This window comes from Poecilia formosa, unplaced genomic scaffold, assembly GCF_000485575.1.
Source record: "Poecilia formosa unplaced genomic scaffold, Poecilia_formosa-5.1.2 Scaffold118, whole genome shotgun sequence".
In the NCBI taxonomy this organism is placed as follows: Eukaryota; Metazoa; Chordata; class Actinopteri; order Cyprinodontiformes; family Poeciliidae; genus Poecilia; species Poecilia formosa.
In genome coordinates, this window is record NW_006800057.1 from 914835 (window position 1) to 933653 (window position 18819).

General features: G+C 40.5%; 2 protein-coding genes across 11 annotated transcripts in view; one reads left to right on the plus strand and one right to left on the minus strand.

The window, feature by feature from the left end:
• The window catches only part of LOC103143935 (microtubule-associated protein 4), a 105278-nt gene that overhangs the window by 62028 nt on the left and 24431 nt on the right, over positions 1-18819 (minus strand). For 9 of the 10 annotated variants that reach the window (XM_016675636.1, XM_016675640.1, XM_007560651.2 and 6 more), the window contains exons 2-3: positions 12588-12776; positions 8474-8530 (exon numbers count right to left, since the gene is read on the minus strand). In XM_016675636.1, the coding sequence (XP_016531122.1) occupies positions 8474-8530; positions 12588-12774 (244 nt within the window). In that variant the 5' untranslated portion in view covers positions 12775-12776. The remainder of the gene's footprint in view (positions 1-8473; positions 8531-12587; positions 12777-18819) is intronic. The other variant, XM_016675641.1, reaches the window with a different exon arrangement.
• On the plus strand, positions 14666-18126 carry LOC107837151 (titin-like). The gene is made up of 2 exons (XM_016675618.1): positions 14666-15900; positions 17527-18126. The coding sequence occupies exons 1-2, from the start codon at positions 15145-15147 to the stop codon at positions 18124-18126; spliced, it is 1356 nt and encodes a 451-aa protein (XP_016531104.1). The 5' UTR covers positions 14666-15144.

An 18819-nucleotide genomic window follows, 5' to 3' on the forward strand; every position in this document is an offset into this window, starting at 1 on the left:
AGCTTTGTCTATAAAATTCATATACGTTGTCTTTGGTCTTTTTATATATGTTCGAGCAAAATACCTATCAATGACCAAAAAGTTAAGGGGGTGTGTCCCTGTAGAGGTTGATTCAGGTTAGGGATAAGGCCTGAGTACTGAGTTTTACCCCCTGTTCATGTCAGAATTTAGTTCAATGAATGTCTCAAGGCAGGAAGAACACAGCCCACAACCTTTAAGGTTTTCAGTGAGTGTCATATCTTTCATTTTACCTTTCCCAGAGACCACTCACTCTGGTGTACGTGAACATGGCTTTGGTTGATGAAAGGCTTTGCTGATTTCCTTAGGGAAAGCTACAGTAGATCCCTAACCTCCCTCTTTGACAGGCCATTTCCATTTCCTTCTTCACTACACAATGAACTATCAGCACAGCCTTCCTCTTTCCCTGTTCTATGGCAGCTCCATATTCTACATCCTGATCCGATATCTGTTGAAGCCATATCAGCCTTGCCTCCCTAACTTTGCCTAGCATATGGTCAACGCTCATCTTGGTCAATCCCAGTCTATCGCTGAACACCTTCTGTTCTGCTACCTCCACTTCCAACTTCTGCCTTCTTGTTGGTTCCATGAACCACGAATTGAAGTTGGTCTCATTACCACCTTGTAAACTTTACCTTTCTTTCTTGCTGTTCATCCACTCTCACATTAACTGTCCATTGCTACGGACAGTAAACCCCCAAGTACTTAAGATCATTCACTTTCAGTACAGTTTACCCTCAATATTAATGGGTATTAGGAACTACAGCCACTCACGAAGACTCCCTACAAAAATTATTATAACTGGCTATTGTATTAGTTCAAACACAATATATCTTGATATGCATTACTATGCACAGTGGAAATTGCTGTGACACTACAGCAGAATCCAACAACCACAGTCTTCCGTATCTCCACTCCTGGGTTACAGCCAATCAGGATGAAGGAAAATAAATGACACTCCTAGATTGGCTGCTTTGTTAACAGCAGTTAAGAGCTTCTCAGGTAGTATCGCACCAAGGTATGTCGCAAACAGGCGGACTTTCCGAGAATAGCATTCCAGTTCCTCTCTCTTTAGCATCTGCAAACATTATAGTTTACTGAATGTACATCACCACTGCAAAGTCATGGATTATCTCATCTTGAACCAATTTTATTTCCTTATGTATTTAGTTATTTTGCACTTGAGTCTTGTTTCAGTCTCAACCTTTTTGCTACCAGTTTCTCTGTAATAAAATGTACAATTGGTGTCTAAATCTTACTTGTATCGGTTTGCTCTATATCTTTTTTGGCTTAACACATTATTTTTTGTAATTATTGTAAGAGCCAACCAAATGAAAATCAGTTGTAACATTTTGCTTTGAACAATGTTTTGCAATCTGTTTGCTGATACCTGTTCAACTTAGTTTCAAAAAGCTAGCTACAGGCTTTAACTGTAGCTTTAGATACATGCTTAATTCATAAAAAAACGCTTCGAGCATGTTTTAGAAAAGCCATAAGACCTGATCAATAATTCAAAGAAATCTATTCCAACAGAACATCTCCATTAGATCAACAATACATAGAACTTAACACAGAGAATCGATGAAAAGGGCTCATGTTCCTCCAGTAATGCATGTCTCTACTGTCGGTCAGAACACACAACATCCATTACACAGTGATGCTAAAGATGGAACTCTCTTCAAGGTTAGCCTCTCCTGGTTGTGATGCTGGTGCAGTACATCTGGTAGTGGTGTACTCTAACTCTAATACTATCACAGCAGTAAAAACTGCCAACACAGAGGAGACGCCCACGTTCTTCTGCCTCCCCTCCTTTTCATCCTTCACTCACAGAACAAGTGCTGCAGCCTAAACAGAGGAGAGTGCCTTACAGAGACGCTCACAGGCAGAAATATCCATGCTGACAGAGAGGTTTATACAGGTCACCTTGGTAACCAAAGGTCACCACACACTGAATGTAATACCGTCACATATATATCGGCCGGGGGGTAAATTGCACAACTGTGCAGTATCAATACATGAAAAATAATTATTAAATCTGCTTTCAAGCATAAAGATGATAGAAGGTTATAGGAGATGCATCTTATTAAGTCTTTTCTCTAAATCAACTAATATTGCGAATCCAACTGCTTGTTGAACTTTTAACTGAACTCTTTGTTGATGGACACAAACACTGATGCCAGAACACTAGTTTGAAATGAAAGACCCTAAACACTTTCCTTAATTTAGATTTAAAACAAACAAACAAACAAAAAAAAACATAAGTACAATAACATATGTATTTTTTAATTTTCAAGAACAACATAGCAGGTGCTGTAGCTCCTTTTCATAGCATGAAGCAAATCCCAGTTTGAAAAATCTGTTTACATCCCCAACCTACTCAACAGATGTGACTAACAGGTGCCACACAACACAAAAACTAGTGTCAACGGATTTAATGCATCTCTTCGTTCACAAATCAGGCAAAAACATAAGGTTGTGTGGGAAGACCCCTGGCTAGAAAATGACCTCGATAACAGAGGGTTGGGAAGCAGCCCAGACATGGGCAGAGATGCGTTTAGTCACAAAGGAAGAACTCCAATGTTTACTTCCTGATGCACGGAGGCGCTGAAGCCTAAAGTCTCACTGAAACTAATCATCGTGGCATTCAGTTTGATTAAACATGAAAGCATTTACTTTTATCACACGTACAGCAGCTATGGAACTCTAAACTTGCCAATCTCTTAGGGTTTTATGAAGCTCCGCCAGTTTTTTCTATTAATCAGTAAATGAAATGTCAGAGCTTTGTTTTGATAGCCTGACAGTATGAGCCTGAGACAATATGAGAAACTCATAGCTTCCCTGTGTTTAGCAGCTGCCAGCAAAAAATGTGTAGGTGCAATTTAGAGGTGTGCACACTTCTCCTTTATTATGAGCCCTTTATTAGGACTCATAATAAAGTCCTAATAAAGCTGTGAATGTAGTGTGTCCCGCTTTGCATGAGAAAGCAAGAAATTTCTGGGTTGAACACAAATGTTAACTCTTGACACTTGCAAAAAAACACAATTACTCTAAAAAGGTTTAATCATTTACTTTAATTTGTGTCTTATTTGAATTTTATGTATGTCATTCCTAATTTGATGTACTTCTTTATTACGTACTGGCTATAACTAAAGAAAATGTATTTTCTCCTCTTCCAAAATAAAAAAAAAATATATTTTGGAAGGACAGAACCAACATAACTGGGTTTTCCTATTTTATTTCTCAATCTTCATGCTTCACAAAGTGAAAAATATTCTTCTGTCTGATGTCACACCTCAGATGATTAGCCATCTTGTTTTCTTGCAAAGTAAGACACATCAAAAGGCATATGCTAAGAAAAATCTATAGAAATACAAAAAGTTATTCAGTGACAAGAAAAGAAAGGAGTCAATGAAAGAATAAATGCAGTTCATACAGGAGGCTTAGTACAGTTCAGTTAGAAGAAATAGAAACCAAAAGCCAAAAAGGTGTGGGTTATATCTCCATTTATTAGCAGAAGGTGCAGGCCGAGAACACAGACAGGCACGTCTATAAAAAGGGTCGGTTTGATAATTTGGAACATAAAACCATTCTGGAAATAAACTTTTAAAGCACACAGACAAACTTATACCACTTTCATACCAGATGATCAATATTGTGCAAATGTGACACATGTGGCAGTAGCATCATGTTAGCATGGCCAGTAGCTAAAGCTGCAGGGAAATGGAAAACCATGTGGAAAAACCTACTTCCTAAACATGGGGAGCGTACCAGAATCATTGCCTTCCCACATACAGAAGTTCTTCTAAATCTGATGCACTGCAGTGATGTTCGAATTGATTAAAGCAAAGTAAAAAAAAAAAAAAAAAAATTCTAAATCTGATGCACTGCAGTGATGTTCGAATTGATTAAAGCAAAGTAAAAAAATAAAAAAAATCATAACTGACACAAAACCAAAGTTCTACTTTAGTTCTGTGTTTGTATCTTACCGTGATCTCTGCAAACATCTCATTGAACTTAAGTGTATAGCAGTCATTTCCTGATCATGTAAAACCACAGGAATGTCAGAGATGTGCGTACACTGAAAATGGAAGGGAAATATCAAGTTTCTGCTTAGCTAGCTATTAAAGCTAAGTAAATAAAGGTGTAATGGTAATACAATAACATGGTATAATTCATAAAAGTGTCACAAAAAGGGCTAACCAGTTGCTATCAGCTTGGGATATTGTCTGGTAAAGGCTTCGTGAGTGAGTATTATGTGAGAATGATGCTACTAGCTAACTGCTAACAAGCTAAAGTTAGCATGTGCTTCAGAGTGCCAACTATCGGGCCACTGTAATGCATTTTAGGACTTTTCCACAAGTGCCTAGCAACACAGCTCAACTTAGCTCAACATTTTAGTTTTAGTTAAGGTGGTTTATTGAACATTCTGTTGAGTCTGCCATTGTCCTTAAAAACTCCAGTCATGCTCGTTCAATGTTATTTTTGACTCAGAACAGCGACTGTTGTATTGAAAGCCTCAATTAGCCTAGTGAGCCCTAGTGAAGTATGTTCTAAACCGGGGCCGGTACCATGAAATTGTAGTGAAAAACCCTTACAAGCACACAGAACCAAGTCGAGCCATGTTAGTTGTAGGCGCTAGTGTAAAAGACCCATAAAGTACTGAAAACCTTTGTTATGTTTGTGAAAACTAAGAAACGAGAACTTGTCAGTGTTTTTTTCTTCTTTTTTTCGTTTTAAAATAATACAAACATAAAAGCTAGGGCAAGCCAACCGTTGGATTATTCTACACTAAACACAGATTTTTTTTTTTTGAGGAGGGGGGGATGAGGGGGGGGATTTCTGAAAGATTTACCCTACTTGTAAAAATAAAAACTGGTATCTGCAGTTTTTCCAAAAAATCATGTTAAAATTTCATGTTGCATCACTCCTGTGAACCTGATACCATGTATTGTCCTGTTTTATAAGACGAACGTTTCGTTCTAACCCAAGAATTCATGGGCTGATTAGTCTGGCCCAGTGGAGGGAACCGGATTGCATGATCCAGTTCTCTGTCTATTATTCAGGGTGAGGTGGATTTGGAAAGAACACAAGTTTAAAGAAGTACTTCTCATCTCCTCAGAGGGAACACCCCAAATCCATAGGATTACCCTTAATCTGTGCTGGTATTTTCTCAGAGAAAAGGACAAAGTAGTTTTTATTTAAAGCGTTCAGCGCCACCATACCAGATTATGTGTCCATCTAATGAGTGAAGCCCATTCTGCTTACGAACCACTACTTATAGTCTGCAGAAGAAGTTTTGAGGCTAACAAGATCAGCATTTATTTGCTACGATTGTTTTAAATGAGGCCAGTTAAAAACCTGAAAAGTTGCTACCTTTGGGTTAAAACCAGTCTAAGTGGGACGCATCACTCACGGGTGAAATGGAGGAAGAGACGGAAGAAAAACAAACAGTCCTTAGGTAAGTGAACATATCGTCATGTTGGAGTGTGAGTGTGTGTGCTGGTGTTGACGTGTCGACAGACTGGCCTCGCAGCGCCGGCGACTCACTTTGATCTGTATCAGACAGAGAGAGAGAGGGAGAGCGCTGCATGGTGTGTGTCTGCGCCTCGGAGACGGGGTGTGTGAGGACGTGAACTTCTGAACTCGATGTCTGCCTGATCTTTATTTCTTTCTGCCACATTAAGCTTTGAAGTCAAACTGAACAAAGTGGATGTTTTTTTATTATTATTATTTTAGCTCAGACTTACGATGGAAAATATTGTAATTTTTTTTTTTTAACAAATGTAATGTGATTATGCACACATCCCCGAATCAGCAGAGTGCAGAGGGCTGATTAATCTGGCCCAGCGGAGGGAACCGGATTGCGTCGCAGCAGTATTTGGTGGAACTCAGCGTACAGAACTCAGTCCAACTACAAAATCCTGCCCCTCATCCTCAGACCTTCCCCATTCTGCAGCATGAAGGAGGCGTGTATCAGACAACTAGTGTGTGTGTGTGTGTGCGTGTGTGTGTGTGCGTGTGTGTGTGTGTGTGGGTCTGTTCTGCACAGGAAGAGAGGAGGGGAGGTGCACAAAAGCAGAAGCGGAGCCGACAGGCAGTCATCGGGCCGATGGAGAAGAGTTTTAGTCCTCTGAAGCATGGTGTCGAGGAAGGAGCACAAGAAGAGAAAATAATGTGATGGAGGGAGGAGGGGAGAGGGAGGGGTGTGAGTGATGTTGAAAGAATAAAATGGAAGCAGTTCAGACAAAAATATGATGTGGAAGGAAGAAATAGGAGTATGCGAAAAAAAAAAGAACAATGAGAAGAAGGAATAAGAGGGAAAGGAAGACAGCAGGTTAGTAGCAGAATCAAACGTAAACAGCTCATTTCTTGTTCATAAACACAAATCCATGCTTTGAAATCTGCATTAAAAGCCATGCAGAAACATCGCGCATGATGCATCCATGCACAGGAAACACTCATGCATGCACATGCATCTATATTTGCTCCGTCAGGATTGGGTTTATGCTCTTGATTCCGTGACCTAGTTACTACTTTTAACTTTTGCCACCCAACTGCATTCCGTCTCTGGGGACGGCTGCAGCCACAGTGATGAATGCATCCAGTGCACCGATAGGCCAGATGTTCCAATCTAGTCAAGGAAAAGAGAAGAGAAAGGAGGAGGCAAAGACACACAGCCCTTCTCCTGCTCCTCAGCACCCAGACGGAGCTTCAGCTGGATGCATGCAAAGGAACTAAATGACCTAGCAAAGCCATGCAAACATGCAGATGCATGCAGATGACTTCCAGCTGATCCACAGAGATGCTGGCTCCTCCCTTCGTCAACAGCATTCACCCACAGAAAGGATTCTGGTCATCTCACACCCTCTGGATCTGGATGCGGTGACCAGGTCTGGAAAAAGTTTTGATCGAATCTCAAAGTCTAAGGGAACTAATCCTTAGTCAGAAACATTTCAACAAGGATGAAGTCAAAATGAGAAAGCTGTGTTGGGAGAAACTAAGGGTGTTTCCACTCCTTATAGTTAGTAGCCTCGAATTGATTGGGGACCAAAATTACTATATTTGTTACATTTTCAGCTGGTGCGATTCTTTTTCACACTGTCAGTCAAACAAACCAAACCCTTTGAAAATCTGTTTTCCCTCCTCGCCTGTGGTGGCGCTGCATCAAGAACCACTGAAGGAAACGACATGAAAACCTCTAAAGAAGACTCAGAGTGCAACTTCCTTCTTCACCAAATGGAAACAAAAATGGAGTGGCACCAGTGTTTGTGATTGGAGGATTTCTGGATGTTAAAGGGATTAAGGGGTTTGGATAGTTTGCATGGCAATATTGACCATTATTACCACAGCAAGATTCTCCAGTCCAGGCCTAAATCCAACTCTGATCCTATGGTGAATGAATGTTTTCAGTCCTTATTTATATAATCTTTCTAGGATAGTTTGCAAAACCTGTGTCTACATGAGCAAAGCTGACAAAAATATGCCCTAGAAGACTAAAAATCAACACTTTTCAGGCTTTCCGTTTAGGTATGATCATGAAAACCATTTTCCCTTCCTGCTCACAATGACACAATCACTAATTTATGTTAGTTTTTCATAAAAACATATCCCAATGACAAACACTCATGTCTGGGTTTAATTTAACAAAACATGTAGAAGCTTCAGGAGTGAAGATGTTTCATGGCCAAATGTGGCAGTCTGGCAGTCAGAAGGCGACCTTCTTCACATGTCGAAGTTCCATTAGACAATGCATGCCCATCTGCATGGTGAGTATGCGTGGGCGCTTGTAAGTAGGGGTGCACAGATTGCAGTTTTCTGACTGATCAACAATCTTTAAAAAGTCTGATTTTGGCCAATACCAATTTCTTTTGTCCATACAGACAAATATGAGACTCATTTGCGAATCACATCCACATAAGATTGGTGGATGTGATCTGTTTCTCATGTAAATATCAGCTGATCACTGATCTCCCAAAATTAAGGAAATTAGAACAAGTTCATCAGTATATCCTTCCCTGTGAATACCAATGTTTAAATGTCATGTATAGTAAAAGTCTAAAAGCATTAACAGATATTAAAAAAAGATATATCAGCCAAATTAAATGGAAATCAAATAAAAATATCAGCCAACCCTTGCAGGATCTTATTTTCGGCCTTATTCTTGCTCTGACGGGATGACCAATTCCCAAATGTTGGAAAACTTAAAGAGGAGCCCTTAAAGGATGCTGGGAAACACTGAGAGCAGCTCACACTCTGTTCTGAATGGAAACTCCAAAACAAAGGACACAAATACACAAAAAACATGCAAAATCAAACTGAGGTTACAGACGAGAAGGGAACAAAGAAGAGAAAAGAAGAAAAGACTAAAAGGCCAGGACTGGTCAATGAGGAGAACCAGGCAGCTCTAGCAAAGTGATCGACAGCAGATGGAATTGTGGGAATTGTTGTTTCTTACCAGGCTTTTGAACCCCATGAGCCTCCTGCTCTCCATTCTCCAAAGCAGCCCCAGCGTCTGCATACACAGTCACATACACACAGAAACAAGCAAGCTCATTACTGTCCGTCTGGCTACTAATGGCTTCCCCGAACACATAATGGAACCGGACACGATTCGTTCAGTGTGAGAGCAAGCTGGAGGATTTTGCTGCTAGTGCCGCGGCTGGTCGGACCGCACCAACTTCAAGCTCCAATTTGTCAGCTCCTCGCATCAACAAAAGCAAACTGTGATGGAAATGTTATTTTAAGACTCTCTTTAAAGAGTACACCTAAAATCAATGGTACATATACTGTGTGAAACTCCAAACTGAACAAATGAAAACTAGTGTTAAATGTGAAAAGCACAGCTTAAGACGATGTTCATAAACATTACAAACAATGCGCGTCGCCATATTGGAATCACAACTTCTCCAACTGTCAGGGGCACAACTACATACTTTCTGAGGTGTAAAAGAACCCATCACCTCCCTCACCCCAACACCCACCCCGTCCCTCTCATGACCCAGGTTTAATATGTCCATGCAGTTCTCCCTTATTCATGCACTTATAAAATACAGTAACTTTATTATAGACTTTCTCCAGCAGAATTTCAACTGGGCCAGTCCGAATATGGATGGAGAAGTTGTGAACGACGACATCTGTCCGCCTGCAGTTTTAGCAATGGCAACGGAGGAAGTGTGAAGCTGTTCAGTCTGTGTTTGGCACTTCTCCCTTTGAAATGGGAGGTGGTTGTTTGCAACACTTCTGTAAGCTTCATCGCCTCCACAAGGTTTGCTTGTACATCACGGGCAAATGTTAGATATTGGGTAAAGTTTAAAGCTTTAACAGAGTCCACACCTCCAGAGAAACGATATTGAGAAACGTTTCTGAATATTTTTTAGCACTTGGAATTCATTCAATTTGTTTACTAAAGATCTCATTTTACCGCTTACGTGTAGCAAAAGGAATAGTTTAAATTTCTTCCTTTTCTGTGTTCCTGCTCTACATTCATGATGCCTCCTTTTAAACCTATCTCAGAATTTAAGGTTTAAAGGTATTTGAAACTTTGTTATATTAATCAGCCATTTAAAAATATAGTATTAAAATTCAAAATTACTTTATTGATCCCAAAGGGAAATTAAATGTTGTAACTAATTGATTCAGATTCTTCAGTTACTGTAGATTGTGATGTCATTACTAGGGAGTTGGTTGGATGAACAAAATCCTGCCTAAGCTCAGTAGCTGTTAGCAATCAGTAGCACACTGCTGGTGAACGTTTGGTGTACTATGGAGCAGAAAGCTGACATTGTTGTTTCTTCTTACATCCAGTGGGTGGCGTAGGTTACTACAATCAATAGTAGCCACACAGGCACAACTTCAAGAAGAAAACAAACGCACCCAGTACAACATTTTCATTCTACTGGCTGAAAGGTTACCAGATGACTGTGCCAAAAGGCGTTTCCAAAATTGAGCAGAGTCCGAGCAGAGACTAAGTCTGAGCATGAGGAGAAGTTTTGACTACAAGTGTTACAAGTTTTGAAAAGAAATACATTAAGTCCTGCTTTCAAAATTAAAATGTAAGCAAAAGGCTTAAAAGTCTTGAGAACAAAAGATATGAAATCCTGTTTTCAGACTGAAAATGCTCTTGGATTATGGCAGAAAAATTCCACCAACCGAGCAGAGAGTTGATTTTCAGACCTTTAAGGTAGATAAAACGAGGGTATAAGATTGACGTCACATATAAGCATCAGCCGATCACAGATCTCCCAAAATTAAGGACATTGGCGCTAAATCAGTGCATCCCTAGCAACCACACATTTTATATACATGAATGGGGAGAGTGAGGAAATATGTTTGTCTCCTTCCCACTCCTCCAAGCTAAATGCATCCTTGTTTATGTCTAAAGTATTACCATATAGACCAGTGTTTCTCAACCCTGGTCCTCACCCCCCCTGCTCTGCACGTTTTAGATGTGCCTCTATTCCAGAACAGCTGATTCAAATGATTGCATGACCATCAAGTACTGCAGAAGCCTGTTAATCACCAAGAGATACAATTCTGGTGTGTGGCAGAAGAGAAACACCTAAAACATGCAGGACAGGGGGGCGGTGAGGACCAGGGTTGAGGAACACTTATAGATCCCAATATTGATGACTCAATATATTGTTCTTACTGTATGTATATTACTGTGTGTGTGTGTGTGTGCGTGCGTGTAAAAGTGGAAATACATATATCTTAGTTTGTTCCTTTTTCATCTACTAAAGGGTATAATAAGCATTTTTCTTTTATGTAGCTCAAAGTAAAGCAATAAATCATAAAAATTAGCCATATTATACTGAGAAACTTTTTTAAAAATGCCCATAAAGACAAATATGAGACTCATTTGCGAATCACACTCACATAAATCACGGTTCACCTTACAGTTCATGTGCAGGAGTCTGAAAAACAACAACCACCCCCCTGCACACCCCCACCACCCCCTCGGCTCCTGCTGACAGAGGACAATGACTCGCGGACTGCCTCGCCCTGCTGTTTGGCACTCGTCGCGTCAGCATGTCTGCGTCCGTCCCGATGCGTGCGCTGGACGCCACAGTTGATCACTGGCAACGCCACCCACGGCCCGTCCCGCAGCCGGCTGTCACAGGCGAGTGCCCACACACGGTCTGACTGTCTGAGCGAAGCGTCTGGGTAACCAAAACAGGCCCGAGAGCCAAGTCATCCCCGGTTAGCTGTCACTTCCTTTCATCTGCCTGCTCACTCACCGCTTTATTTGATCTGTGTGTGCACCAACCGCCTGACTCTTCCCCAGCTCGGCGCAGCCGCCCCTTTCGCTGCTCTGCGCTGCATTAAGCAGCGCGAATGAGGTCGCATTCCTGCACAAACTGAGGGTGACATTAAGATAAGCAGAGGCAGACAACAATACTAGAGGAAGCAACGCAACTCTTTCCAGGGCCAGCTTGATTCTTTACAGCCGCAGAATGAAACTACTACAAGCTATTTTATGAGCTGCTTTTTCTTTTTTGATAGAAAACACAATTCGACAAACAAGCAGGACGTTGGGCAGCTTCTTCTTCGTTGGTGATGGAGCACCCACTCTGCAGCACAGTGAGGATCCGATATCCATGTCTTACCAGCCGGTCGGTTTGTTCCAAAGCGTATCTGCAAGCTAATGCTGTCCCTGCGGCTGAATGACACGCCCGCTGATCCAAAATGGCAGCTAGTGTCTCGCGGTGCCTAACGCTACCAGTCATTTAGGAACAGCTGCAGCTCCTGTAACCAGACAGGCTCTTCGCTTCATTATCGGCAAGTAATACTTTATTAGACAAGTGGAATCGGGTTACTCATAAAGTTTACAATTTAAGTTGGTTTTTTTTGTAGAAAGTCACAATGAAAACGATTCTGCTTTTACTCTGTAGGCCAGTTAGGGGGTGACAGTAATATGGTTGAATTTAAATGTGGCGGAAGTTGAAAATATCCTGAGGAAACTCATATTCTTATGTTCTTCATTCTAAGCAATACAGAAATTAAGTGACACCCACACTGTACTGGACATGCACTGATCCACTTTTTTCACTTCCGATATCGATATCTGAGGGTCAGTATCGGCTGATTCCGATCGGATACAAAATAGCTAAAATGACTTAAAACTTTTCTATTTAAGTCATTTTATTATTTTATCATTTGATAACTCAGCACCAGTGCAGTAGACTTTAAAACACCAACAGCTTCACAAGCTTGGTCAAACATGGAAAAACAACAATTTAGTTTTTTCAGTCAGTGCCATTAGTGTAACAGCCAACCTAAAATAAATGATAAAGAAACTGAAACTGACAAAAACAATAGACTGACTACTTTGGTCAAACATGTAAAAAATAAACTGCAACAAACCTTTCAAATGATTCAGAAAGTGCAATTAGGAATTCTAAATATAATATAAAATAAATAATAAAGCATGATGTCATTCAGAGCATAGAATTAGACAGAATAGATCATTGATCAGGTACATTATCACCGATACCCAATCTAGAATTTTTTTCAATATCGGCACCGATACAGATATTAATATTGGATCAGTGTGTCTCTCAGCTGCTCACCTGCCCGGGTGTCGTCGTTGTCCAGCAGGGGGATGTAGTCCGTCTTCCCCACTGTCTCCTTCACCTGGTCGTCGAACGCCTCCGCCTCCAGCTGGGCCATGAAGTCCCTCTCCACCTTGCTCTCAATGCCAGGCTGCGGGGGGCTGTCAGTCAGCGCATCGCTTAGACTCAGGTCTAACTCTGCCATAGCTGGAGGACAAGGGGACACAGGTGAACAGGTCAGAAAGTCATGCAAATGAGAAAACGATCAAATAAGTGAGAAGGCTCGAGGAAACACAGTGGGGTTGTTATGAAGCTGGGACTGAAGAGTTTCAAACCCAGAGACAAACTGAGGCTGATAAGCTAAAGAGAACGCAGGCTGTTGGGCCTAGCATGCTAGTTGGTGAACTGCAATAACACATTCCTCCACCAGGGGGAACATATTCACCTGGGATTCTAAACAGAAACAACATGAAACAACCTGTATGGAGGTATGGATGAAAGAAATAAAAGTTGTATATCATAATTATGAGGCAGTGACTCATTATTATGACATGACTCCAAATTAAGAGATAAATGTTTACTTTTTTCATCAAAGTGGCAGAAATGGCTTTTCATATGGAGGTGAATGGTCATTTATAATGAGAATAATATAGACAGCAAAATGTAGTAATTTTATTTTGCCATCATTATTGTTATTAAAATTAATATTTATTACCATAATATTAATTACTCTAATAATTACAATATTTAATAATTATTATAAAAATCTCAAATTATAAGTATAATTATGAATAAACAATTAACAGTAATAATTGTTATTGTTAACTATTAAAAGTAATTAATACCAAAAATTATTATTAATAGGAAGAGAAAATGTAGAAGAAAATGAAAGACAGGAGAAAGAAGCAAATGAAGAAAATGGAAACAAAGAATTGAGTATTTTAGAGCTATTCAGAAAACAGCATACAATTATATATTTTTAGATAATGGATTTGTGCATTTTTATCTTCATATTTAATCAAATATACATAACTACTAAGAGAAATAACCTGATATAGAACAGCTAAGTGAATGGCTACAAAATGGTAACATAAGGACATGAGACAGAGGAACAAATTGACCCATTCTGGTCTGTCTTCACATTTAGACAATCATAGCTCATCACTAACTGCTGAACGCACGAGCAGGTCGCACACATATGATGTCATTTTCTAATATCTGATTATCATTAGCTGCTGAGTGCTACCAGTATCCAGTGGCGCAACTACACATTATTCAGGTGGATGCGAAAACATAAATTTCCCCCCAAGGAAGGTTGAGAGAGTGTGGAAAACATACGCTCACCCCCCGACGACGATACGTGAAGGGTAAAACTCTCTACATTTACCTCGTCACGTGCACGAGGTGAAGGAGTGTAAGGCGGGCTGAAGCAAGCCACACGGGGCAAGGACCGGACCCGATGCACTCACGGTCCAGGCCCGATGAAGTGAACCGCCCGGGTACACAAACGCTGTCCAGGTGAGACCCTTCCATCATTTTTTTTTTCTTTAATGTTTTTCTTTAATGTTTTTTTTTTCCTTTTTTTTTTGCATGGACAAAGACTGATAAAATTTTGGGCCCAACGTAATTTTTTTTTTTTTTTTTTGTGCGCACGGAACCTTATTTTTGATCGCCTAATTATGGACTATTCGTTGGACAATTATTAATAATTAAATATTTCCTTTTGTTTTGATTCATAGGCAGTGGCGCCAAAAACGGGTATGCACTGTATGCAACGCATACAGTGGGGCGCTGAACAAGAGGTAATGCCAGAGTTAATAATAAAATAATAAAGACTTTGTGGTATTCTCATTTAGTGACGTAATTAAAGTAGTTGTGCTACCACTCCTATGCCACTAGAGGCAGTAGTAGGCCTGAAAAGGCGCATCTAAGGAGCAGATTTAGTACACAGAAATAGATTTAGTACACAGAAAGCAACGGAACTTGTTAAAAACTGTGAGCTGTGTTGAAGTAAATAAAAGACAGAAGTTCAAATACATGCTGAGAGTGAAACTCCTTAAAGATGAAGCTATATCCCAGATTTCAAAAGAAAATAAAAACGGGAGTCCACAGATAATGTAGGAAATAGCGCCCCCCTTCAATTCCAGAGTGCACTGGTCCCATTTCCAAATAAGGTGTGTGAGACTGACAGTGGTCTGTCCCCGACCCTTTCTGTTTACTGCAGCAAAGTCCTTCCCAAAAAACAAGGTAATGGTGGGTAACTATGGCAACCAGTGACAGTTTAAAAGCCCGCCTACTCTTTCTGGAGTCAGGTTGCGCATGCATCTGCCATGTTAATAAAATCTGTCAGAGAACCCCAGTCTGAATATCAAACAAAACTCCAAAGGCAGAATTCTGACATCACCAGCGATTATATAAGCTTGTCACATCCATCTACCTTCATCACAACCTGTTAGCAGCAGTTGTCAATAGTTTCTCGTGAGAAGTTACTTAGCAGTACATAGGATTTTCAACTTTGAAATCTACTGAATTTCTAGAGAAGTGATCTATCTTAGAACCACAAGCAAAAGTTAAAATGGAGTCCAACCAAGACGTAGCATCCAACAACATCGTCGAGAGGGAAGTACAGCCACCCAAGCCACCCAAGCGCAAGAAGAAGATGTCATTTGCAGTCTGGTGGGCGCTGCACCCATCTGAGGAGCTTAAGATGTCAACTGAAAATATGGAACAGCAGGACTCTTCATTGGTGACTGAAAATGGTTCAAGCGCCAAAGCACTGCAAAAAGTGGATCAAAAAGGGGACGGACAGCCACCAGAGAGTGAGTCCAACGAGAACAACCAGGTACCATTTAAAACCTGTTCGGAGGAAGACATCCTCACTGACCAAGAGATTTCTGCTGGAAATATCGAAAAGCAGAACAATTCACTGGTCAGTGCAGAAGAGTCCATCGTTGGAGTGCAGGAGACAGTCGACACAACAGAGAAAGAACAGCCCTCTAAGTCTGAGGAACAGCCACCAAAGACGAGGCGCAACAAGATGAAGGTGAAAATGATACCGTGGTCCATGTGGTTGGAGAAACATCCCCCCGCTGAACTAAGGACTTCAGGTGAAAGTACTGGAACGGAAGATGATTCACTGGTTACCGAACAGGAATCGATCTCCGTACTGAACGAGACACCAGAGAAGGAAGAGTCCTCTAAGTCCAGCACTGAAAATGTTATCAATCAGGACACTTCTCTGCCTGAAGAAGAAGGTGATCAGGAGGATTCCTTTAAGACAGAGATTTGCAAAGAGGAACTTGTTAGTTTTACATCAGAGCCGGTGACCGAAAAGAAATCCGTCACAGAAACACAGAAGAAAGTCGACCAGAAAGGGGAAAAACAGTCAAAGACTAAGCGCAACAAGAAGACCCCACTGTTGTGGAAATCTTTCCCCCAGTCAGATGCTTGCATCGATCTGACGTTTTTTACTGAAAACAGTGACATCAATGACGGTCCTCTGCCGGAAAAGCAAAATTATCAGGGAGCTTTTTCCAGCAGCGGAAAAAAGACGTTGTGGAAAATGCTCCCCAACTCAGAACCTTGCATAGATCTAAGTTTTTTTGCTGAGAACATTGAAACCAAAAATCTTTTAATGCCAGCTGAAGAACGTGATGAGGTAGCTTCCTTGGAAAAGGACAGTTATTCTAAGAACACTGCAACACAGCTAGTCACCAAAGAGGAATCCATCTTGAAACCGCAGGAGACACTGGATCAAAAAGGGGAGAAACATCCATCTCTGGGAAAACCCATGGACAACATCCAAACTGGAAACTTAACTGAGGTTCCTGTTAATCAAACAGAAGAAAATGTTCAAGGAGAGAGTTTAATTGAAATTCAGAATTTGCCCCACTCTCCAGAAAAGACAAGTCAAGCAACATTTTTCTGTGAAGCCAAATGTAAGGAGTCTGAATTGGAACATATGGAAGTACAAAAATACTTAATGAAACAGCTCGATGACATGTTCGATGTAAATCAGAAACTAAACGCTAAACTTAAACAGCAAAAAGATCTGACGAGGAAATTACTCTCAGAGACAAGACAGAGGAAGACGACTATGGTTTCTGTTCAGACTCAGAATGAATCACAAGACACCTCACCAGTTTACCAATGTGCATCAGTCCAAACGGAGGTGGATGTGCCTGAAACCAGGTGTCACTTGAAACCAGTCGGTCAATCAATATCAACGCAAACGGAGATGGATGTGCTGGAGAACAGATGTCACTTGGAATCAGTTTATAAAACCATTTCAACCCAAACTGAGCTTTCTTTATTGCTTATAAAACAACCCTCTGAAACACAAATGAACAGACATCAGGATTGGCAGACAAAAGTATTCAAGAGATCTACAGGTGAGAACACCAGAGAGTCAGCAACGAGAGATGCATCTGAACTGAAAGTTGTCAGTAATGAAACCATTTCTGGTGACAACATTGAAAAAGAAGTTTCAGTACTGGAAATAGTTGGAGAACAGGCAGAGGCCATCAAAAACAAAATTAACACGAATGAAACAGCCATCGGTGAAGCGCTGCAGGTAATAGAAGAAGAAACGGTCTCCATAGCACAACCAAATGGAGACCACGAGGATGAGAAAAAGCGTTCAAAGAAATCTAAACGTAAGATCAAGAGAAAGGTAGCAACGAGAGATGTATCTGAACTGGAGAGCCTCTGTAAGGAAAATGTTTCTGGTGACAACATTGAAAAAGAACTTTCAGTACTGGAAATAGTTGGAGACCAGACAGAGAGAATCGAAAACGAAATTCACATGAATGAAACAGCCATCGGTGAAGCACTGCAGGTGACAGAAGAAGAAACGGTCTCCATAGCACAACCAAATGGAGACCACCAGGATGAGAAAACGCGTTCAAAGAAATCTAAACGTAAGATCAAGAGAAAGGCAGCGACCAGAGATGCATCTGAACTGGAGAGCCTCTGTAAGGAAAACGTTTCTGGAACAAACATAGAACAAGAAGTTTCTACAATAGAAACAATTGGGGATCAAACAGCCTTTGTTAAAAACGATATTCATACAATAGAAACAGAGATCTCTAAAGAACAGCAGGTCACTGAAGAAAAAACTGAACTGGAAACTGTTGTAAACCCGATTGAGACAGATCAACACTTGATCCCAATCACAAAGACAACAAATCCTGATTCGGAAAAAATACCTGACATCCCCCAGATTGCTCCTGAACAAACTGAGACAATAGTTGGGACAGTTTCAGAAGACGTAACACGTAAAGTTGATGTAGTTTTCACAGAGGAGGAGTGTGGTCTAATGGAAAAACAGGAATCACCGCCTCCACAAACAAAGGTTACATTAAACAAAGATGAAGTCCAAACACCACCTCAGGAATTAGAACCTCAATCAGCTGATGAGTCAGCTGAGGAGAACAATATTTCTGAAGAAGAAGAGAACCCCAAGAAAAAGACATCACTGTGGAAGCGAATCAAAAAGGCTCTAACTCCACCACTTCTACACCAGTTCAAAAACAGATGCAAAGTCCATCCAGCATGAATGGATGCTGGACATCAGTTGACTTTAGACATCAACTGATCTCTGAAGTAGATTAGATTTAAAAGGGGGGCGGGGCCACGTGTGTTTTGGTGATTGGCAGTAATTGGTAAAAAAGCTACTGTGATTTTTGATTGGACATTTTAATATTCAAAAGACAGGACTGCACGGCGTGAAATGTCTCGCTGTGCAGGTGTGGGTTCACTCCGGGTGCTCCGGCTTCCCCCACGTTCAACAACGTCAATACTCATCTTCATCCATTGTAAGATGTTCATTTCTAATTCAAAACAGAAAATCAGAAAACCACATTTTTTAATTAGAGGGAGATTTAGAGAAAGAAAATGTAAACAACGTGGAACAAAAAGACATTTTTAAAGTCTAAACTGATACAAACTGGGAAAAATTTAGAAAACGATTTATCTTTCTGGGCAATCAAACAATCGATCAATCAATCACATTTTATTTGCATAGCACATTTCAGCAGCAAGGCATTTCTAAGTGCATTACATCATAAAAGTCATGTGGCATTAAATAAACAACAAAAACATGTGAAACGTATGTATGTATTTATATACATACATACATATACATACATTTATATACATAGGTAGGTATATATCTGCCTCTCTATAAATATATATAAATCTATATATAGATGTGTATGTATATCTATATATCGATGTCAATCTATATATA

What these genes read in the sequence shown, in the direction of transcription:
- LOC107837151 (XM_016675618.1), top strand. Translation starts at nt 15,145, where the DNA reads ATGGAGTCCAACCAAGACGTAGCATCCAACAACATCGTCGAGAGGGAA. An exon ending in CATCAGAGCCGGTGACCGAA is followed by an intron (nt 15,901 to 17,526) that starts AAGAAATCCGTC and finishes AGAGATGCATCT; the next exon opens with GAACTGGAGAGCCTCTGTAA.